The sequence below is a fragment of the Mesoplodon densirostris genome, chromosome 1 (genome assembly GCF_025265405.1).
Source record: "Mesoplodon densirostris isolate mMesDen1 chromosome 1, mMesDen1 primary haplotype, whole genome shotgun sequence".
NCBI classification, from domain to species: domain Eukaryota; kingdom Metazoa; phylum Chordata; class Mammalia; order Artiodactyla; family Ziphiidae; genus Mesoplodon; species Mesoplodon densirostris.
In genome coordinates, this window is record NC_082661.1 from 70,603,131 (window position 1) to 70,626,869 (window position 23,739).

At 48.9% G+C, this 23,739-nt stretch overlaps 1 protein-coding gene across 1 annotated transcript in view; it reads right to left on the reverse strand.

Annotated features, from left to right (window-relative positions):
• CRMP1 (collapsin response mediator protein 1) overlaps window positions 1-23,739 on the reverse strand; it is a 69,666-nt gene that overhangs the window by 11,104 nt on the left and 34,823 nt on the right. Inside the window, exons 5-11 of the mRNA XM_060087599.1 lie at window positions 18,816-18,877; window positions 16,826-16,906; window positions 10,850-10,918; window positions 9,213-9,333; window positions 6,201-6,357; window positions 3,190-3,331; window positions 2,340-2,510 (exon numbers count right to left, since the gene is read on the reverse strand). Coding sequence (XP_059943582.1) covers window positions 2,340-2,510; window positions 3,190-3,331; window positions 6,201-6,357; window positions 9,213-9,333; window positions 10,850-10,918; window positions 16,826-16,906; window positions 18,816-18,877 — 803 coding nt within the window. The remainder of the gene's footprint in view (window positions 1-2,339; window positions 2,511-3,189; window positions 3,332-6,200; window positions 6,358-9,212; window positions 9,334-10,849; window positions 10,919-16,825; window positions 16,907-18,815; window positions 18,878-23,739) is intronic.

The window sequence follows — 23,739 nt, forward strand, 5'->3', positions numbered from 1 at the left end:
AATAATTCAAATCCGGCTTGGGACAGAGAGGGCACGCTTTTCCAGTTTAACGAATCTGAAACATTCCTTCTCACATGGGTAATCTCAGGTATGTGACTTATTATTATGGGTTCAACTGTCCCCCAAAAGGTATGTTGAAGTCTTCACCCCCAGTACTTCAGAATGTGACTGTATTTGGAAATGGGGTCATTGCAGATGTAATTAGTTAAGATGAGGTCACACTGGGGTAGAGTGGGCGCTAAATCCAGTGACTGGTGTCCTTATAAGGAGATGATAAGACATAGGGAGATGGCCAGAGATTGGAGTGACACATCTACAGACCAAGGATGGCCAGCGACCCCAAAAGCCAGGAGAAAGGCATGGAACAGATTCTCTCCAAGAGCCTTCAGGGGAGCCCAGCCCTGCTGACACCTTGATTTCAGACTTCAGGCCTCCGGAACTGTGAGAAAGTCAACTTCTGTTGTTGCAAGCCACCAGTTTGTGGTACTTTGTGATAGCAGCCCCGGGAGACTAATACACGTATACTCTCTCTGTCCATTTTCTTACTTATTCATAAATAATAACATACCTAACTTAGAAGGTTATTGTATTAAGTGAGATGACGCATGGAAAATGTAAGCACAGAGGAACTACAAGATAATGTTTGATAATATTTGGAGCTTGATGACAGTTGGAACCCCTGCTCCTTGACTCAGGCGTCCACTTCTTCCCTGGACTGCAACGGCCTTGTGAGCTGACACCCCTGGGGGGCAGCGTGCCTCTCCTGCCTTCCCAGACCCCACCTGGTCTGTGCACATCACTGCATCCATAGTAATTAAAACGGAGCCACGTGTCTGCTGGGCGGTGAGTGTGGAGAACAGCATACACCTTTCTCCAGGGGAGGCTACCTCAGGCTCATTTCCTCCTGACCTGTCCCCAGGGAGCAGGGTGAGGGAAGCCAGCCTGTCATCAGGGAGCGCTGGTTATTTTAAGAATGACCACTGGGCTTCCCTGGTGGCGCAGTGGTTGAGAATCTGCCTGCCAATGCAGGGGACACGGGTTCGAGCCCTGGTCTGGGAAGATCCCACATGCCGCGGAGCAACTAGGCCCGTGAGCCACAACCACTGAGCCTGCGCGTCTGGAGCCTGTGCTCCGCAACAAGAGAGGCCGCGATAGTGAGAGGCCCGCGCACCGCGATGAAGAGTGGTTCCCCGCTTGCTGCAACTAGAGAAAGTCCTCGCACAGAAACGAAGACCCAACACAGCAAAAATAAATAAGTTAATTAATAAACTCCTACCCCCAACATCTTCTTAAAAAAAAAAAAAAACAATGACCACTGGTTGATAAGCTGGACAGACCTCTCTGTCCCCAGGCCTTGGGTCTTGTGGCTGAGGGGGGCCTGGGGGCCACACTCATGAGCTGCTACAAGTGGTCCTTGTCACTTTCTCTTGAGGCTTCCTTGTGCCTGGTGTTCTGTCCCCATGCACGTGGTCTCGCCCCTCACCAGCAAGTGACCACTGGGCTGGGGAATGGCAGCCGAAGGGGGTGAGGACTCCCATTGCAGAGAGATGCTGGGTGCACACGCTCTGCCTCCCAGCCCACGCCCTGTAACAGACTTTGGTGAACCAGGGACCAGGCTGAAGACTCTGTGTCTTGTGAGCGTGAGCATTAAGCTGGACCCAAGACTGCTGCTGACCATGCAAAGTGGGTCTGAAGCAAGCACTTAGGGAGGGAAAGATGTCCTACGTCTCTCTGCATCCTTAGAGGTTTGCTGGATGAGTGAAGAAATCAAGGGCATGTAAGATACACAAGGCAGAGAAAACCCACACCCACAGGCTTGGGGCTTGGAGCCCTGGGGAGTGTGCACGAGTCAGTCCAATCCTTTCCTTTGATGACTGCAAGCCCAGCCCCAAACTGAAGTAGGTTTCTGATAGAGCAGATCAAACCCTCTCCAGCTTGATAACTAAATTGGAGAAAGAATCTTGGACCTTATACTTCCCCTCTCTGAGCCTGATGGCTTACTCCAAGGAATTAAGAGCAGAGTCAGCTGTTTAAGAAAGCATGCATCTGTAGACAGGAGCCCCAGAGAGAGAGAGAGAGAGAGAGAGAGAGAGAGAGAGAGAGAGAGAGAGAGACGTGGGAGAGACACATGCAAGAACAGCTTAGTTGAGCTTGCTCCAAACCCTTCTCCCAATCTCTCCAACTGGAGGAGAAATCTGAAAGACCGAGTCATGCCAGATATCACATCACATTCTAGTTGGAAAATTCGTAAGTCATTTTTAACCAGAGGCTTCTAAAATGATTGCAGAGCAAGAATTGCTCACCCAAGCCAGGAGTGTCACTAATAAACCAGGACTTACCGACTTGTGACTCTTGGCTGTTATGGTCTTCACCTTGTCAGGGTCCCAGATGACCACGTCGGCGTCCGAGCCCACGGCAATCCGCCCTTTTCTGGGGTACAGGTTAAAGATCTTGGCTGCATTCGTGCTGGTAGCAGCAACAAACTGGTTCTCATCCATCTTGCCAGTAGCCTGAAGGCAAGATCCATTGGTGAAAAGAGCATCTCGTAACAGGACCAGAAGGGGCAGACAGGCGCAGATCTAAGCCAGCCAACAGGAGTCCTTACAAGGACTCTGGAATTTTCTCCTCTCCCTGATGAAACCAGGCCACCCAGAAAGAGTGCCAGAGGCCTGGCTTCATCAGAGCGGAAACGTAATTAACCATTCAGAGGTGTGATGACATTTCCACAACGGCCACTCTGACATCTGGTCAGTTTCATTGGGCCCAAGTTTAACAGAAAATAAAAATCTACTGTTTCAAGTGAGTGATCAAGGTGTGACCTGGGGATTCCTTACACAACAGGAAGCCTCCATACCCACTCTCAACCCCAAACCCGAACACACACACAGTTTACAAAGTCATCTTTACGTGGACTAAGATGTGGTCCAAAACAAAACAAAACAAAACGAAACATTTTCATCCTTAAAGGCTAAAGGACAGCTGCTGTCACATCTGCAAATGCAAAGGACACCACAGGACTTGCGCTGCTTTCTTAAGGGTCACGCGTTTTCCGTGTGCCCTCCTAGTGCATTCTGCTTCTGCCTCAAAGTAAGAAGGGAATTTTAAGAACCAGAAGTGCATAATGCATGGCTTTGATGGGCAGGAGGGATGTTTCTAGAATATTCCAGGAGGGAGACGGCGCCACCTTACCACTGCCTTGTCCCAGACCACGGTCATCCGCTCCTCTATCCCGTTGACGCCCTCAGGGATCAGAGTGAAGTTGTCCTTGCCCACTGCCTTCTGGGCAGTGCTGTAGGGACAGTGGCCGCTGCCTGTGACCTGCAGGTCTCCACTGGCAAAGACAGAATAGGGTGGGGCTCAGACCTGAGCTCATGAGGAGCGGACCCTGACTTCAGATGCCCAAAGAGGCTGTGAAACTCAAACCCCACAGAGATCTGGGGCACATCACAGGCCTTACTGAGTGACACCGGAAGGCCCTGTGGCCTTTGGTGCCTTGTTGAAGACTAGAAAGAGGCCTGTGCATCTGTTTGAGTGTGGGCTCCAGCTGGTCCAGGTAAGGCTCTCCGGGTCAGCCTCCTCCTGCCCTAAAACGCTCTGATCCTGGGGCAGTGGGTCTGTTCTTTCACCCCCCCAAAGAGAGGCCACAGGGCCTCAAGATGCTGCAGGCATCTGTGAGGAGAGACTTGCTGAGAACAGAAGATGCTAGAGGCCAACAGAGTGACTCTGCTTCCATGCATCTCACTAGACCCCTGAATAGCCCCTGATGCAATTTGACTTTGCAGATCCAACGGGGCTGCTTTTAAATCCCAGAACTGCCACCTCCTGGCCAGGCAAGTCACTCCTCTTTTCTCCATGCGTAAAATGGGAAAGAGAATGGAACCTTCCATCCCGGATCACCCTGAGGAGACAATGAGCTACTTGCCTGGCACACAGCAGGCGCCAAAGATGCCAACTCCCTTGCTCCTCTCTCCATCCTCCACCTCTTCTCTTTAAAATCGAGTGCCCGGTGAATTTTATGTAATGTGAATTTTATCTCAAGGTTTAAAAACGAAGAAAAAAAAACTGAGTGGAGCCAAGGAATGAATGGATGAGTGACTGAATGAATATATAAATAAGTGAGTGACTAAAACCCAGCCTCCAGCACGTGCCTGTGTGTCTCACAGAGTCATGGATGTTCGTGCTGGAAGGATGGTCATGTCCCTGGCCTCGTGTCTCCGCCAGGTCACATGGGAAACCATAATGTGCTGACCTTGGTCTCCCTCTGTAAGGCTGCTGATGTAAGGCCTGGCTAATGTTTCTGTGCTGTGCCCGAAGGACAAAATGCTATTCACTGGTTGTAGCAAAGTGACACAAGCTCACTGGGTTTGCTTTTCTGTCACTCAGGCTTTGGAGAGAAAATACTCTGGGGCTGTATGATGAGTCCCTAACTGGCAACTGAATCAATGGAGTAAGTGGAGCTTTATTTTGTGATTTTCAACGAGGGCAGAGGCCAGACTCCATTTCGGGGCCCCAGGGCATGTTAGCAATCATGTAGACGTACAGAAATATATTTGGATGTGACATTCACTCATTTATTCAACAAAGGTGTATTTGCACACTTCCTGTGTCTGGCATGGTCTTAGGCAATGGGGATGCATCTATAAGCAGAAAGAGACAAATTCCTGTGTTCATTAGCTGACATTCCAGTGCAGGGTGAGCGGGGGGCGGGAGTCAGGAACATACAGTCAGGAGAATGAGAGTTAGGGTGAGTGGGGGGTGATGGGGTAGCACTAGGACTGCCGTTTATAAGAAGATGATCAGAACCATCTCACTGAGAAGAAATCTTCCAGCAAAGATCTGAAGTTGGCAAAGAGCAAACCACAAGACGGCGAAGAAGAAAGTGCTAGGCAGGGGTAGGGTGAGTGCAAAGGCCCTGTGGCACCATCCTGCCTGGGGTCTAGTTAGCGTGACACCAGTGGGATGGACCGAGGGAGCCAAGGGGAGAAGAGGACCAGGCGAGGTTAGTGAGGAGTGAGGGCAAGATCAGGCTCAGCCTTGAGGGACATTGTGGGGACTTGTGTTTCTGTTTGAGAGGAAAGGACCCTCTGGAGGTCTCCTGGCAGAGGGCTGGCTTGGTCTGATTTCGGTTTTAAAATATCTGAGCGTCTTTTGATGCGATAAGGGTGTGGAAGGGGCAGTATGGAAATAGCCTTGTCAGGAGGTGAGAAAGGATGGCCCTTGAGCCAGGATGGCTGCAGCCAAGGAGGCGAGAAGCAGCCAGATGCCAGGGCCTTTGGTCCGTGTCCTGCCACCTCCTGAGATGGGCAAGACTGTGGGAGCAGCAGCTTCATGGGGGAAGATGGGGGGTTTGTTTTGGACTTGGAGCTGCCCACCAGACATCGGGCTGCAGACGCCAGGTACGCCATGGGCTGCTGCAGCATTTAGGAAAAGGAGAACACACCCTCACCCCCTTATAGTTCCTTCTGATTAGAAGTCCCACCTTATTTTCGCCCCTCAGGGAAACTCTTATGCATCCCCTAGCTCTGGGCCTGATGTCACTTCCTCCAGAAAGCCTTCCAAGCTTGCATCTCCGCTTTCAGAGCAGCCTGCACACCTCACCGCTTAGCCTTCTCCCGTGGCCTTAAGTGTTCTTCCCTCACACTGGCTGATGGCAGAGAAGGGATTAAAGTAGCTGTGCTCCTACTGTGTGCAGGAAGCAGAGTGTAATGCAGTGGCTGCTGTGAACCTTGAATTCCAGGCCTTTTACCTACGCTGTCTCACACCCACCTCTGCAGTAGGTACTGTATTCTCCCCACTTTGCCGATGCGTCAACTGAGGCAGGGACGTTACAGGTTATGTGACATGGCCAGGGTGACACAGCCAATTAGGGTTTGAGGCAGGATTAGGATCCTGGTTTCACATTCCTAATTCTGGGTGTTTCCCAATACACCACAGTGCCACGCACACAGATGGTGCTTAAATATCGCTGAATGAATGGGAGGTGACCTATAAACATGAATGGAGCGGTTACTGACTCAAAGGCCCAAAGGCCTGCTGTAAACCACCCAGGGTTTTGTTCTGAGGTCTCCTGGGCAGCCAACCCAAGGCCCCTTCCCAAGTGTGTCTGAACCAGCTGAGATTTCCTATCCTTCAACCCTCCGCCCCCAAAAGTCCTGCCCCCCTGCCCAGGCCCACGAGCCCGCCACCCCCGGGGCTCTCACCAGGCCAGCAGGGAGGTCAAGTAGTCGGGCGTGGTAGGGTCCGGGCTCAGGGGAGGGGAGGTCACGAAGGCCGCCGCCTTGGCCCAGTTCTTGCTCCAGTAATGGGTGCCATCCGTCCCCAGACTGGCAGCGATGGGCTCGCCAAAAACGAGGGGGCCTTGGGAGGCAAACACAAACACGCATGGTTGAGAGCAAATGGTCTCTCATGGGAGATGCAGGTGCAGGAAAGTAGGATCTCGAGGCTGGAGAATGAGACTGGGGATGAATTGCCCATCCCTCCCCCAGGCTTCACCACACACACACCCCCCCAGAGCCCCAGCTCCTCGGCCACCAGGCACTCAGCGCCCCGCTGTCCTGCTCAGCAACCTTTTGGACTGTGAATGCTTTTAGCGTTTGGATTTGACTATTTTTGACTATTATCTCTTTTTACGATGCTCAACCAAAGCACAGAGACCTGATGTGCTGTCTCGGTTTGGATTCCGCCAAACGCAGATCTTCAAATGAAAAATCGAGTTCAAGAGTTTTATTCGGAGGTGATTCCAGGAAACAACTCGGTGGGGACTGAGGAAGTGACACAAGGCAGAGAGAGAAGCCAAGGAAAGATGAGTTATCACCGAGTCATGGCCTTGGGCACGTGCAGCTCAGTGCACTGGGGACCTCGGGAGCCTCAGAGCCATCCCGCGCCACAGCGGCGAAGGGGCCAGGATGTGTGGCCACCAACCCACTACTGGAAGGCTCCTTTCTAAGCATTCACTTTCCCGAAAGTCCAGCTTGCCTTCCAGGGAGTGGGCCACATGTGTTTCTGCCAGAACAAAAGCCCAGGGGCAAAGTCTCAGGCTTCCCAGTGAGAATCCCCGCAGTAGAGAAAGTGCCAAGGGGACGACGTGGGCCCAGGGTTCTGTGGCATCAGTCCGAGGCCACCCTGTCGGCAAGCGAGAGGCAGGCTTTGGGCTCCAGCAGCCTGGCTCCGGGACGGCAACTCCCAACAGCACAGCGGTGCTGGGACTGCTCTGGACGGTTCTGCCCAAGACAGCAACCACCAGCCTCACGTGGCCCTGGAGCACAAGAAACAGGGCTAACGCGACTGAGAAACCAACTTAAAAATTGTACTTAGGGCTTCCCTGGTGGCGCAGTGGTTGAGAGACCGCCTGCCGATGCAGGGGACAGGGGTTCGTGCCCCGGTCCGGGAAGATCCCACATGCCGCGGAGCGGCTGGGCCCATGAGCCATGGCCGCTGAGCCTGCGCGTCCGGAGCCTGTGCTCCGCAACAGGAGAGGCCAAACAGTGAGAGGCCTGCGTACCGCAAAAAAAAAAAAAAAAAAAGTACTTAACTTTACTTAAATTGAAATAGCCATGAGAGGGTGGTGGTCTCTTTACTTCTCGGCAGCTCCAGGACCTGCAGGCTTAGCTCCCCGGCATGCTTACCGCTGCTTCCAGATTCTTGTTACCTCTCTGAGCGGCAGTTTCCTCATCTTTAACCTGGGGCTGGTCCTCAGCAAGCTGTGCTAACCTAGATCCCTCTCTGTACAATGCCTCTACTCGTCAGCTTGCCCTTAAAAATACTAAAACTAGGTATTGGGGGTTCAACGCTGCTCTGTCCCATATGGAAACCACCAGCCACATGTGGCTTTCAGGCATTTGGTCTGAGTCGAGATGTGCTGTAAGGGTGAAATACACACTGGATTTCAAGGACAGTACAGAAAAATAATGCAAAATGTCTTAATCCATTTATACTGATTACACGTGGAATGAATATTTTGGATATAGTAGGTGAAATAAAATACATAATTAAAGATTTTTAAGAATAGAGCCACTCACACTTCCCATGAAGGGTTCCTGTAAGAAAGGAGGAGCATCCTGCATGCAGAGGGTGGTGGATGCAGTCAGGGCTGTGTTGCTGTTGGGGATTTCCACCCGGCTGCCCCCGCCAACCCAGAGCTGCCGGTCACCCTCATACGACTCCCAGAAAGTAGACGGGTGGACCTTGTCCGGGGGGTGAACATCCTTGGTGAATGTCCACAGGACGAAAGGATTCTAGCGACTGTCTTCGTGTGACATGTGTTACCTCCTTTGTTATTCTCTCTTTCTCTCACCCTGAGTTAGGGAAGGAAGGCTGCTTTGGGCAACCTTCATTCTCTATCTGGTGGGTGTTGGGGACTGTGGGCCTCAGTCAAGAAGGCCTGGGGACCACACTCGGGCGGCTCCTCTGAGTCTCCTGGGGAATGGCCACCACACAGGTCAGAGCCGCTCAGAGCACCAGTGGCGCCTGTGCTCCAGGGTCCTCAGGAGCCCTCAGGACCCTCCAAGGACTTGGCTGGAACTTCACATCTGGGAGCCCATCGGGTCCGTTTCGAGACGAAACAACAGTAGCTCAGAGAGGCTAAGTAGTGCGTCCAAGTCTTAGAGCTGGAGGCTGCCTTCCTGCCACACTCCCTTTATGTCCAGCACGGGGCTGTCCCCAGACCCTCTAGCTCTGGAAGAACACCTTCTTCCTTCCCAACCTGCAGCTGAGACTCTGTGTGGGCCCCACGGTGGAGCCTGGGTTCAGGCACCCACTAAGAGGCCCTAGATAGGGGACCCAGGATGAAGGGCCCAGAGAGAGGACCAGAAAGGGGGTGGGCAGGAACCAAGAGCTGATGCAGCCCTGGCTCCATCACTTCTTTGATGTGAAACCCAGGGGAGAACTTGGAACTCTTCACAGATCTTTAAAATACATGGTCTCATGTGACCCACAAGGTACCTTAGCTACAAATGGGGAAACCGAAGCTCAGACCACTCACACCCGGGGCCCATGGCACCCCAGGAATCAAACCTAAAAACGACTGCACATCTTGTGCCTGCCCACCATCCCAAGCTCCCTTTTCAACCTGGCCTACAGGGCCCAGGCTGCAGGCAACTGGCAGAATGTCTCTGCCCTGGGGAGTGGCTCCGTCAGTGAACTTGAGCCTGTTGGACATGCCCCTTCCTCACACTGCAGCTTCCCGCAGGAGGCCCATGCACTGGGCTGTGTACCTTTCTTCCTGGCCAGGGTGATGATGTCCGCTGCGCTCTTGCTCATCACCTTGGTGATGTACACAGGGCAGTTGATCCGACCCGCGATGGTGATGGCTCGGAACACGGCCTCGGCCTCCAGCTGCAGACACAGCAAATACATGGGTCACAGGAGGGAGAGGTGGGAGGCACCACCCACCCTGAGTTCCTAGGGCTCTCCCTGATCAGGCTCCTGTGATTCTCCTTAAGTGTGGTCAGAGGGAAATCTACTACATCAAGAGAGGAAAATACTGTAGATTTTTCAAAAGGAAGGAAAAACTAAGAATGTATTTGGGCTAGTGGGTTGGAAGGCAGAATTATGTTTTTCACTTGCTTGGAAGTATTCTGCACGCTCTGTTAGAAGGAGATCGCCTAGGCAGTAGAGTCATCAAAAGGGCCATAAAGGGCTTCCCTGGTGGCGCAGTGGTTGAGAGTCCGCCTGCCGATGCAGGGAACACGGGTTCATGCCCCGGTCCGGGAAGATCCCACATGCCGCGGACAGGCTGGGCCCGTGAGCCATGGCCGCTGAGCCTGCGCGTCCGGAGCCTGTGCTCCGCAACGGGAGAGGCCACAACAGTGAGAGGCCCGCGTACCGCAAAAAAAAAAAAAAAAAAAAAGGGCCATAAAGTGGTCAGTTACCTATAAAATGCCTGACATCAGGTAACACAGGTGTCCAACATGCATTCCTTCCTTCATTTGTTCAATAACCAACTGAAACCACCTGCTGCTGGGTTTGGCCTCTGCCCCCGCTAGAGCAAACAAAAGGACCTGTGATGTATTGTTTTAATTTGCAGGCTGCCGTGCTGCTAGTGGCTGGCAGGCAGCCCAAGCCACAGCCACGTGCCAGGAGTCCAGCCACACCCAGAAGGGTCCCCAGGCTGCTCACATGCCTGAAGGCGGTGACAACGTCCACGTGCCATAAGGGTTTGCAGACACTGTCTCAGGTCTGTCCTGGTCTCACCAGGGACTGGGAACCCAGCTCGTGGGCGTGGAGCTCACGTCTGGAGCACTGGGCCCGATAAGGAGCCTCGGGTAAGGAGTCTGTGTACTTGTGTGTTGTGCCCCATGTCCGGCACAGGCTGGCCTAGAGCAGAGGTCTGGGAAGACTACTAATGATCTGATGAGACACCAGAAAATACTGGACGTCCATCCTATTCTATGCCCAACCTGCTTGCCTTCCTTCTACCCGCCGTGTCATGCCACACATGTGCCATGTCACTCCCAGGGGATTTGTCCCTTGTCGAGTCTTAGAGCACAGCAGATAGGAAGTCCGTGCAGGGGCAGTTGTTTTGAAGTCCTCTGCCTGGGACGGGGGGCTCCACTTTCCTGTCATCAAATACACCTTGTCCTCAGTAGGGATTTTGAAGTGTCCATGGGACCATGGTGTGAAGTTCCTGGGCCCTGGGAGAGGCAGAACCTTTCCCGGCTCCTCTGATCGACCTGCAGGCCCCAGGGCTCCCAAGCCCGAGGGCAGACCCAGAGAGGACCACACATGCTGGGATGCTCATGTAGGGGGAATGAGACGGAGACGGGGGCTCTGGCTGGGCTGTTCCAGCTGGAACAGCATCGGGGTGAGCTCTCAGCTATGTCAGAGTCACACCCAGTGGAGGCTCCTTTACCTCTTCAGGTCTGCTCAGAGCATGGCCCTCAGGACCCGTGATGCCCATCTCTAAGATCCGCTTTTGTTCCTACAAGACAAGAATGAATGAGTCATTGATTACAGAATGTCAGAGCCGGGAGAGGCCAATCCTCCAGCCCCATTAGACAGATGGGGCAGCTGAGCCCAGGACAGGGAGTGTTCTGCATGGGGTCTAATGGGCTGCGGCGATCCACAGCTTCTTTGCTCCGTCCACTACCCCTGCCCACCTTCCCGCTTTGCAACCCTGGATATCCCCATCCACACCTGCTCTATTCAACACCACGGGACCAGTGAGAGGAAGTAGGGTTATACAAAATTAGCCTTAAAGACCACCCAGCGCTCTTCCAACTTCCAAGTCTCTGCTGCAGGGTAAGAGAGAAGGAAGATGAGTGGTGTTTGGGTATGACATGGATGCAGAAATCAAACTGGGCATCCAGCTCCAGAACCGACCGTCTCTGTCGGTTCTGAGCCTCAAGGTTCTCTTCTTTTTTTAAAATTGAAGTGTAGTTGATCTACAATGTTGTGTTAGTTTCAGGTGTACAGCAAAGTGATTCAGTTATACACACACACACATATATTCCTTTCAGATTTTTTTCCCTTACAGGTTTACAAAATATTGAGTAGTTTCCTGTGCTATACAGTTGGTCCTTGTTGGTTATCTATTTTATATATAGTAGTGTGTGTATGTTAATCCCAAACTCCTAATTTATTCCTCCTCCCCTTCTGTGGTAACCATAAGTTTGTTTTCTATGTCTGTGAGTCTGTTTCTATTTTGTAAATAAGTTCATTTGTATCATTTTTTTAGATTCCACATATAAGCGATATCACATATTTGTCTCTGTCTGGCTTACTTCACTCAGTATGATAATCTCTAGGTCCATCCATGTTGCTGCAAATGGCATTATTTCATTAATCTTCTCTGCTTTACATTGGAAACAACAGCACCTACACACCGGAGTTGCTATAATACATCACTGAGGTGGCAGATGTGAAATGCTCACACGATACCTGGTGTATAGTAAGGGCTCATTGATGGTCAGCCAGCTCTCACTTTCTCTACTGTAGTTTCCTCTTCCTGGTACCTGTCTTCCTAGCAGGAAAACTCTACCTCAAGCTCATCATATAAATGAAATGGTTCCCTGAGCTAATAGTCCAGATGCAAATCTATTTGCTCCAAGGCTCCAAGGTGTCCCCTCCTTAGGAATACTGTAATATTGGGGCTTCCCTGGTGGCGCAGTGGTTGAGAGTCCCCCTGCCGATGCAGGAGATACGGGTTTGTGCCCCGGTCCGGGAAGATCCCACATGCCGCGGAGCGGCTGGGCCCGTGAGCCATGGCCGCTAAGCCTGCACGTCGGAGCCTGTGCTCGGCAATGGGAGAGGCCAGAACAGTGAGAGGCCCGCGTACCACAGGGAAAAAAAAAATAGTGAAAGGAATACTGTAATATCTCAAAACTAATATTTTTACATTGCCCAGGTGTCAGCTGTGCTTCTAATTTTAACTTCCACGGTTTCTGTATCATCATTCTGGAACACAGCCCTACGAGGAGTCCCAGGCCCTACCAACAATAAAAAAATCAAAATTTCAACTGTGCATTTATGGTTATTAAGCTCGAGTTTATTATAAGAACATAAGCTGGAAACAATTTCAAGATCTAACAGCTGGGGTGGATTTAAGTAAAGAATGGAATGATGTCAGCTCTTGAAGATGGTGTTTACAAGGCATTTTTGTAAACTGTTTACAACAAGATTTATGATATGGAGACATCCCTCTGGAAGATTATTTAAATGTCAGTTACTATTTCTGTTGGAAGGAAAGAAGGAAGGAGGAGAAAAATGGAGGGAGGACAAAAGATGATGTAAGGGGGGAAAAACACAGATCACAAAAGACTAGAGTAGGGTTTCTAGTTAAAATTCATGGGCTGAGGGCTTCCCTGGTGGCGCAGTGGTTGAGAGTCCGCCTGCCGATGCAGGGGACACGGGTTCGTGCCCCTGTCCAGGAGGATTCCACATGCCGTGGAGCGGCTAAGCCCGTGAGCCAGGCCGCTGAGCCTGCGCATCCAGAGCCTGTGCTCCGCAACGGGAGAGGCCACAACAGTAAGAGGCCCGTGTACCGCAAAAAAAAAAATAAAAATTATGGGCTGAGCACTTATTTTTATTCCATCCTGAAACTCTGCTAAAGTGACAGAAATGGTACACAAGAACCAAGAGAATGCAGAGAAGATAACAGAAACAAAATTTTGGAAGCTGGGAAGCAGATGCACAAAAGGTAACAGATTTATTGGAGCTGAGAAAACTCAATCTTTTTTTTTTTTTTTTTTTTTTTTTTTTGCGGTATGCGGGCCTCTCACTGTTGTGGCCTCCCCCGTTGCGGAGCACAGGCTCCGGACGCGCAGGCTCCGGACGCGCAGGCTCAGCGGCCATGGCTCACGGGCCCAGCCGCTCCGCGGCATATGGGATCCTCCCAGACCGGGGCACGAACCCGTATCCCCTGCATCGGCAGGCGGACTCTCAACCACTTGCGCCACCAGGGAGGCCCGAAAACTCAATCTTAAGTTGGCAGCGAGGAAAGCTAAGAATTCCCTGATGGAAAGCTTAAGAACTGGGGACTCCAAACTCAACTTTTCACACACACTTGGTGGGATAGAGGTTGCTACACCCTGGAAAACAGGGTGGCAGTAACTGTAAGACCTGAGTATGTGCACACCCACGACCCAGAAATCCCCCTCCTAGGTACTTATCAACAGAAACGGGAACATATATTTAACAAAAGGCTGAACAAGAATGTTTAAGGAAGCTTTATACACAGTAGTCCTAAATTTGAAACTATCCAAACATCTATCAACTGAAGAACAAATTGTGACCTATCCCTGCCGTGGAATTCTACACCATGATGACAGAGAGAATACTATTGCTTCAGGTAACCACAGGGATGAATCTCACAAACCTAGTTTTGATCAAAAGAAGCCAGATGTAAAAGAGTACCTACTGTGTGGTTTCATGTTTATGAAGTTCAAAACCAGGCAAACCTAAGATACATGTGTTGAGCAGCTTCTAAGAGGCTCCCAGTGAGCCTGCCTCTGCTTGCACGTGGGCTGGTCCTGGCACCCTGCTTTCAATGAGCAGAACACGAGGAAAGAGAAGGGATGTCATTTCTGAGGTTAGGTTACAAAGGGCCTCCCACTTCTCCCTTGCTCACCCTCTCCTGCTCTCTCACTTGGCTGGAAGCAGGTCACCATGCTGTAGCTGCCCATGTGGCAGAGAACCAAGGGGGCCTCTGTCTAACAGCCAGCAAAGAATAAAGGACAACAGTCTGATAGCTTGCAAGGAACTGAATGCTAGAAGCAACCCTCTGAGTGGGAATCCTCAACCCTCTGGAAGGGAATCCTGGCCCCAGACCAGCCCTGAGATGACTGCAGCCCTGCCTGACACCTTCACTGCAGCCGGTGAGAGACCCTGAGACCGAAAACCCAGCCAAGCCACACCTGGACTCCGGACCCACAGGACCATGACGTAGAAGACGTTTTTTGTTTGATGATGCTAAATTTAGGGGGTAATTTGTTATGCAGCCACAGAGAACTGAAACAGATTTTGGTATTCAGAAGTAGGGTGCTGCCATAGCAATTAACTAAAAATGTGGGAGTGGCTTTGGGAGTGGCATGTGTTAGAGAAAGCTGGCCTGAAATGGACTGTTAGCAGAAATATGGACTTTGAGGACCTTGCTAGTGAGAGCTCAAAAGGAAATGAGGCGTCTGTTATTGAAAACCGGAGGAAGGGGGATCTTGTTATGTAGTAGCAGAAAGCTTGGCAACACTGTCACCTGTAGTGATGTGGAAAGGGGCAAATGTGTCTAATGAACTCAGGGATCTAGCTGAGGAGAGTCCCCAGCAAATGGTCAAGGTACTGCATGGTTTCTTCTTGCTGCTCATAGTAAAGAGTAAAATGTGAGAGGGACAGATAATTGAGGGTGTGCCCATAGATCCTCTCAATCAAATTAAGGCCTCTAGGAAGCTCAAGGATGTACCTCTTGGCTATCTGACCAGGAGGAGGAGGGCTTATTGAAAAGAAATCTGTGGGTATCTTCTGTCTAATGGGGTGAAGTCCAGTGAGATTCAGAGGAGGCCCACAAAGGTTTTGGGAGGATTATCTTAGCAAAACACCGGCAGCATGGACTGGATGGGATAAGACATACAAAATGAATGGACTCCTAAAATTCTACTGTGCAGGAAGCAGGCTGAGAAAATTCCTCAGCTGCAAGCATGGGCTACCTTTCATGAAAAGGAAGGATGGAACCAATAGTCCAGAAGGTGGAGCCAAGAGCCATGGAGAATTATTCTCAGGCTTCAAGACCTAATCAAGGAACTGCCAACACTTGTCTAACTGGATTTCAAAACTGCTATGGACCAATGACTCCTGGTGTTTTCCACTGTCCCTTCTTCAATAGGAATGCCCACCCCACCACTATATGTCGTGTGTTGAGTGTGTGTGGGGGGCGGGGGGGGGGAGATAACTTGCTTATTTTCTTCAAAGACCTACAGATTGTAGGGACTAAACCCAAGAAGCCTCATCCACACCTAGACCTGGCTTAGGTGATTCCAGTCTTTGATGGTGTAATGAGGTGAGAGTTTGGAGGACCCTGGAAAGGAATGAATGTGTTTTGCATGTGAGAGGCTCATCAATCACTGGGGACCAGAGGAGAGACTGGCAGACAACCTCTGATACGGCTCCCGGCATTCATACCTTTGTATGATCCCATCTTTTGGGGTGAGGGCTGGATTTAGTGACTTCTTGCCAATGACCAGAATACCGCTGTGTGATGGTACTGAGTTGTTCTTTTCTATTTTGAATTTGAAAGAATTTCAATTTTACAGAAAAACTGCAACAGCTAACCTTAAGAGTAAAGCTTCAGATCTCATGCCCTTAACTGTCATGTTGCAATTCCACTGGGCTTTGGAACCAGACGGAACTGTATTCACATCCTGGCTCCGATGCCCCATATAACAGTGAGCAAGTTATTACTATCTGAGCCTCAGTTTCCCTACCTATGAAATGAGGATATACATACTCCTCAGCATCACGCACGGCATCAACTACGTTCATTGGATGCATCCAAATCTTCTATATGCCTGATCTTGATTTGTGGCATCATGATCAACCCTGCACAGGGACCAAGCGGCCATTCTTGACCTCCTCCTCTTCTTCCCCCATCCAATCAATCGATGAGTCCTGTCGATTGTGCACCTTCCCTACCACATTCTTGCCTCTTCCACCTCCGCTCTGTCTCCCCTCTTCATTTCCTATGAGAACTGCTGGAGTAAAACCTAGCTGCCTTTATTGTATTCCCATCAAATTATCCACCCTATGGCCAGAATGATCAAAATGGGTTCATGTCTCACAGTACCCAAAACTTCTGAATGGCTACAGCCTGTTACATGTCCGACATTGATCTACACATACATGATATCATTTAATCCTCACAACCACACTGCAAGGCAGATGCTTCTAAATGAAGCACAGGAGGCTTTGTGGGGTAGAGTTCCTTGCCCAGTGTCAGGGGGCCAGATTGGAACACCTGCTCCCAGCCTGAGCTCTGTCCATTATCCCCGCTCTCAAGTCGTGGAGGATGATGAGCAACCCCAGCTTCCAAGCATTTTCTTTCAGATCCTTATTTGTTGCTCATGCGAACCCACCATGGTTCACAGGGCAGTAATATTACCCCCACTGTACAGGTGAGAAAATCGAGATTCGCAAGGAGGAGGCCATTATGACCTGCCAAAGGCCACGCTGCAGATAGTGTGTGCATGACTCACACCTGGAGTGCCTGACATGCCACCCGGTTCTTGGCTTGACCCTTCATTATCTAGTGACCTGGCTGATCAATGCCTCCACCCCCTTTTCTCATATCCTTTACAAGGAGAAGGAGACTGAGGTGGAAGGGGTGGAAACTCACACCACTCACCTGAGCTATCAAATCTCCATTTTCTGCGTGGACCAAGATCACAGCTCCCAGCCCCTTAAGGAAGGTGAAGGCTTCATAGAGCTAAGGAGGGATAAAGGGGGGTTGGGGTGAGAGAAAAATATCACAGCACGAGCATTTGCAAAGACTGCTCTTACTACTAACACAGTCATCCACCTGCCAGGATGTTCCATCCACATCAATGGAATGTGTCGCTCAACAAGTAAGAATTGGAGAAGATTTTCCCTTGACCCTGACACCCTCCAGATCCAAAAGCAGAAAGTTTGGGTGGGGGAGAGGCGCATAACTGATAAAAGTGACACCAAGGTGTGATTATATCCATAATTATACCCATGCGAGCCTTTGCTTTCTTTGTGGCTTTGCTTCTCTGGAGCATGACATTGTTAATGGTGACAACTGCAGCTGAGAAGCTGTTTTCAGTTCTACTGAAATTGTACAACTAAACCTGCTATGCCTGTACTGTAGCCACCACCAATCATAGGACGTGTACATCTTTACAAAAGTTCCAACTCCTGTCATTTTATAGACCAATTGGGGAAGAGAGACCAAGTCCTCTAATAACTTTAATACTCGGATAACATATATCCTGCCGAGCATCACCTTATTTCGCCAATCCAGGCCCTGTCCACTGTCCAGTGCCCTCTTCCCACCTGTAAAGGATCTGCAATCAGACATTTGCACCTGGCGAGGACCAAAGCCCTCCCCTCCCCAGGGACTCCTGAATCTCAACTTTGTCCTCCTTGCATACAAGATAACACCTCCCTCGCCCAGGATGTGTGCTTTTAGATGTAGGCAGCAGGTGGGGGAGGCACTTGGAGGCATGAAGCACTTTTGAGGACCCACACCCAAAGTCTGCTCAACTCTGACTCTAACCAGGGCTTCAGTGAAACAGACATTAGAATGAAACAGGTGAAAATTTCAATTACACTAGAGAGACACATGCTATTTTTTCCATGAAACTGAAAAAACTTTCAGCCTTCTGGTTTCCAGGCCATCTCGGGGTAAGTTATATTATGTAACTCCAAGTGCCTATTTTGAAAGGTAAGACATGGGTGCTTCTTCCACTGCACATGAGACCCCATGGGGATAATGAAAACCAGCTTATTAACACTTGTATGGCACCTGCTGTGTGCCAGGCACTGCCCTAGAGCTTTACTTGTATTAAATCACTTAATCCTCTGACACCTTCTCTGAGGCAAGTGCCATGAAGGGCCTAAAGCACAGAGAGGTTAGGAAATCTGCCCCAGGCTGCACAGCAAAGTCAGGGCTTGCTGCCAAGCAGTCTGGCTCCAGCAGCCATGCCCTTTGCCACCACACTGTCCCACCTTTTTAACAAGCAGAGGGCAGGGCAATAATAACAAAACCAAACCAAGAGTCCCAGTGGTGTAAGAAGGCCAGGTGCCTGATAAATTGTACCCCCTACACCTGTACTCCTTAGACCACCTTCTTCCTTGACTCATCTCATCCACAGAACAGCTGTTTGAGATTGTTAGGGCCAGAGATGATCACGTTGTATAGATGAGAAAACTGAAAAAGGACAGGACTTGCAATTGGCTGGAGGGACAGCCAGGGCTCTCCTCCAGGTCAGAGCTAAGGTCGTGGTCCCCAAACTCACTTGAGCCCCAGAATCAACTGCAGAGCTTTAAGAAAGTACAGATTCCTGAACCTTACCCCCGAGCATATGTGATGGAATATAAGAGTCTGTGTATTTAGTGAGCTCTTTAGATGAGGCTGAAGATGAGCCGAGTTCAGGAACCACCAAGCACGGGATCCCTGCTCCACACCACTCTTACAGGCAGAAAGGAATGCAGGTCCAGGGAAGGGCAATGACTGACAGCTCAGTGTCAGAACGAGGACTTGAACCCAGAGCCCTCCCTGGCCTGCTCTGACATCTCCCCTGCCCTGTGCTGCTTTGCCTGACAAGGCAGGCCCATTCCTGCCCAAGGGAGGCGGGGGGTGTGCAAGGACCTACCTGGCTGTCGGACATTTGGTAGAGATCCTTATAGGCCATGTAGACTTGGAAGGAATTGACACCTGTTTCAAGATAAAAGAGAGAGTAGAAAAATGCATTTAAGAGGAAAGGACGTGTCTTTCCAGTAAATCGATAAGCACTGCACAGGGTGGTAACAACCAAGACAGAAGGGTGCCATCAGAATTCAGAGCAGGGGCACCTAAGCCAGCCTGGGGGTGTGGGTGAGGGTCAAAGGAGGCCTCCAGGGAAGGTGACATGTCAGCTGAGTCTGAAGGAGAAGGAAGAGGAGGGGGAAAAGGAAGAAGGGGAGGGGGAGGAGCCGGGGGGAGGCAATTATCTGGGCTGAGAGGGATGGGTATGCATGGCATGGACAGTAAGGAGGATAAAAAGACATTAGGTGTGCGGGTACTAGAAAGTGTCCTGTGGCTGAAGCAAAAAGGAGCATGTGCTTAAAAAAAAAAAAAATCACTTTTTTTTATTATGGTAAAATACACATAACAAGATCTACCATCATAACCGTTTTTAAAGTGTACAATTCAGTGGCATTTAGAGCATTCACAATGTTGTACAGCCATCACTACTATCTCGTGGAACATGTTCTTTTAAAGCAAGGGAATGACACGATCAGACTTTGTCTCAGAAGGACAGTTCTGGAAGGAGGATGGGTGTACAGAAGAGCAGGGAGAAATGGAGAAATAGAGCTGGAAGATGCTGAAGGCAAAAGAGACGGGTGGGCTGAGGCTCTGAGTGGGAGGATGCAAAAAGGTTGAAATGACAGGACTTATTGTGCAGCCAGCGGGGAGCAGAGGAGGTGGGGGGAGGACTGTTTCTTAATATGCCTTCAAGTGGTTGAGGACAGGGACCACATCTTATATATTATTTCATCTTGCACATCCACAACATGTGCTGTGCCATTAATGTTTCTTGATGGAATCAGGAATGCTTTGGATAAGAAAAAGAAGAAATTCAGGCAAAAATACTAAATGGGATTGAGACTTCTTTTATACTAAGCAACAGTGAAGACAAGCCGAAAATCATTTCTGGTCTAGAAAACCTTGGCAACAAAAATTTCTCTTCCCAAAAGATTAAGAAAAATTAAAAGAAAAAATAATATTCAGAGATTAACATAAAAGTATCAGTCTCTATTTAATCAAGTATACTTACATACAAAAACAAAAACCCAGTTATATACACAGACACAGAACAATCAGTGGGTAAACAGGTAAAGCCATAGTGAGAGGTAAATTCATAGCCTTAAATGCTTCATTATTTTTTGAAGGAGGGGGGAGTATACATCAACTGAGTAAGCGTCTATGATAAGAATCTTTAAAAGAAAATGGAAATTCACCAGAAATTAGAAGTAAACAATAGAAATAAAAGCAGAAATAATGAATTGGCAGAATTGATAAATATGTCCTAGAACTGGTTCTTGTGGGTGGGTGGATGGGGTAAAGCTATCTCAGATCAGAAGCTTTCCTCCAAATCATGACAGATTTGACTTGTTATAAATGGAAACTTTCTATAAGTTATTTCTTAAAAATTCAAAATAAAAAGCAAACAACCAACATGGTGAACATATCTGCAACAAATTTAACAAACGTTTTTTTTTTTTAAAACCTCTTATTTAGGGCTTCCCTGGTGGCGCAGTGGTTGAGAGTCTGCCTGCCGATGCAGGGGACACGGGTTCGTGCCCAGTCTGGGAGGATCCCACATGCGCGAAGCGGTTAGGCCCATGAGCCATGGCCGCTGAGCCTGCACGTCCGGAGCCTGTGCTTCGCAACGGGAGAGGCCACAACAATGAGAGGCCCGCGTACCAAAAACAAACAAACAAACAAAAAACGTCTTATTTAAAAAACACCAGACAGTGGTTACTTTTGGGGGGAGGAAGGAGTTGTGGCTACAGTGAGGGGCCATGAGAGGTTTGTTGGGGGTCTTTGTTTGGGGCAAAGTTCTATTTCTTACCTGGAAAGGGTAATCTCATAATTCACAAAGCCATATTTTTTCCTTCTGTGGTTTTCTGTATGTTTTGTTTTATATTTAAAAATGCTTAAAATAAAAACAATGAAGCAAAAAAGGCAAACAGAATTTTTAGACAATTTTTTTAAAATGCCTAACAAATAAAGGTGAGAATAAGATTTGGTCTCATTTAGAATCAAAGTAATTCAGATGAAAACCTCAGTATTGTACCACCACCATACGACCCAGCAATTCCACTTCTGGGCATATACCCTGAGAAAACCATAATTCAAAAAGAGTCAAGTACCACAATATTCATTGCAGCTCTATTTACAATAGCCAGGACATGGAAGCAACCGAAGTGTCCATTGACAGATGAATGGATAAAGAAGATGTGGAACATACATACAATGGAATATTACTCAGCCATAAAAAGAAACGAAATTGACTTATTTGTAGTGAGGTGGATGGACCTAGAGTCTGTCATACAGAGTGAAGTAAGTCAGAAAGAGAAAAACAAATACCGTATGCTAACACATACATATGGAATCTAAAAAAAAAAAAAAAAGTTCATGAAGAACCTAGGGGCAAGACGGGAATAAAGACGCAGACCTAGACCTACTAGAGAGTGGACTTGAGCACACAGGGAGGAGGACACAGGGAGCGGGAAGGGTAAGCTGGGATGAAGTGAGAGAGTGGCATGGACATATATACACTACCAAATGTAAAACTGATAGCTAGTGGGAAGCAGCCGCATAGCACAGGGAGATCAGCTCGGTGCTTTGTGACCACCTAGAGGGGTAGGATAGGGAGGGAGGGAGGGAGGGAGATGCAAGAGGGAGGAGATATGGGGATATGTGTATATGTCTAGCTGATTCACTTTGTTATAAAGCAGAAACTAACACACCACTGTAAAGCAATTATACCCCAATACAAATGTTAAAAAAAAAACACACCACATTTTAGAATATGTTACACAGTGCTAGTGAGTGTGCATCACGATGAGTCCCTCCTACATAGCAAGTGACAGTGAAAACTGGCACAACCGATTTGCACCTGCTTAGAAAACCAATTAACAATCCGTATCAAGAGTTTAAGTGTCTCCATGATAACTCTACTACTAGCAATAGAGTCTTGGGAAATACAATAGGCCCTGATACTCACAACACCTCCCAAATTCATAAATGCCATCATCACAGTTCTTCTCCAAGGAGGGTGCATGGAACACCAATTCTAAAGGATTATATTGAACACCTACTAGGTTGCCAATCCATTCATAACACCCTTCAGTTCTCAGAACTCTCTTACATTTTCTAGCAAATACCCTCTTCCACTATCCATCCAGTAACCTTGGAAACAGCCATGTTCATACCACCTGGCCACAGATTACAGAAGGTTAGTTCAGAGCTGGGCACCTAACAGATGCTAAGCTGAGTCAGGAGGAAGGACTGAGTCCAAGTGATACCAAAGGACACCTGACTAATCTGTGAAACAGATGTCCACCCAGACAAAGAGTGGACTGTTGCATTCCACCATGGGGACTACAGAAGTGGAGAATGCAGGTCAAGGGTGAGAGGGGAGAGCAGAACTGGCTCGAAGAGAAAAGCAGGGATGAGCACAGGGGAAGATTCCCTGGCATGGTATCCCTGGATACACATCTCTATCACTAAAGCAAATCTGCTTCATTTAGCTTAAGCCAAACTCTGCAGTGAGTCTCTTGTTTGTAATCAAACATAGGGATGGTGATACGTATATTGGTGAAGAAAAACTGGATTCATCAACAATAAACACGTTTCCTGCCTGCAGGGCTTCCTCACAGATTTTAACATGACAATATGCATTAAGATAGTGAGGTGGGTGGACCTAGAGTCTGTCATACAGAGTGAAGTAAGTCAGAAAGAGAAAAACAAATACTATATGCTAACACATATATATGGAATCTAAAAAAAAAAAATGGTTCTGAAGAACCTAGGGGCAGGACATGAATAAAGACGCAGACGTAGAGAGTGGACTTGAGGACACAGGGAGGGGGAAGGGTAAGCTGGGATGAAGTGAGAGAGTGGCATGGACATATATACACTACCAAATGTAAAATAGATAGCTAGTGGGAAGCAGCCGCATAGCACAGGAAGATCAGCTGAGTGCTTTGTGACCACCTAGAGGGGTGGGATATGGAGGGTGGGAGGGAGACACAAGAGGGAGGAGATATGGGGATATATGTATATGTATAGCTGATTCACCTTGTTACAAAGCAGAAACTAACACACCATTGTAAAGCAATTATACTCCAATAAAGATGTTAAACAATAAATAAAAGAATATTCAAGAATAGAATAAACAGGGAGCATTTCCAAAACTTATGAGACCCCAGAAGTCCTTTTTCATGGAATATTTATTTTCTCACTCATCAAATATTCACTGAGTACTTACTATGTACAAGCACTGTTCTAGAAGCTAGAGATACAGCTGTGAACGAGGTAGGAAGGATCTCTGTCTACATTCTAGTGGAAATAAGCAATGAACAAACAAATAAGATAATTTCATGTAGAAGTAGGAGGCAGAAAGAGGCTAAACAGGCTGGTAATAGTTTACAGTTTCACAAAACATTTGCAGTGACCCTTCTAAGAGGTAGAACCTATTTCCTCACTCCTTGAGCGTGGGCTGCTCTCGAGACTGGCTCCGCCCAGCAGAACGAAGTGGAAGTAAGTGTCAGTGGACACATTCCAAGCCTGGGCCTCAGAGGGCTTGCAGCTCCACTCACCCTTGCGGAGCCACCAAGGGAAGAAGCCTACGAGAGCCTGCTGGGGAAGGGAGGGTGTAGAGAGTGGTCCCACCTGCCCCATCCTCCCAGCTGGGGCGCAAGGCATGAGTGAGCCACGGTGAGCAGAACCGCCCAGCTGAGCCCAAACCAAAGTGCCTTTCCACAGAGCTGTGAGCGAAGAAATAACTGCTGCTTTTCATTAGTCGT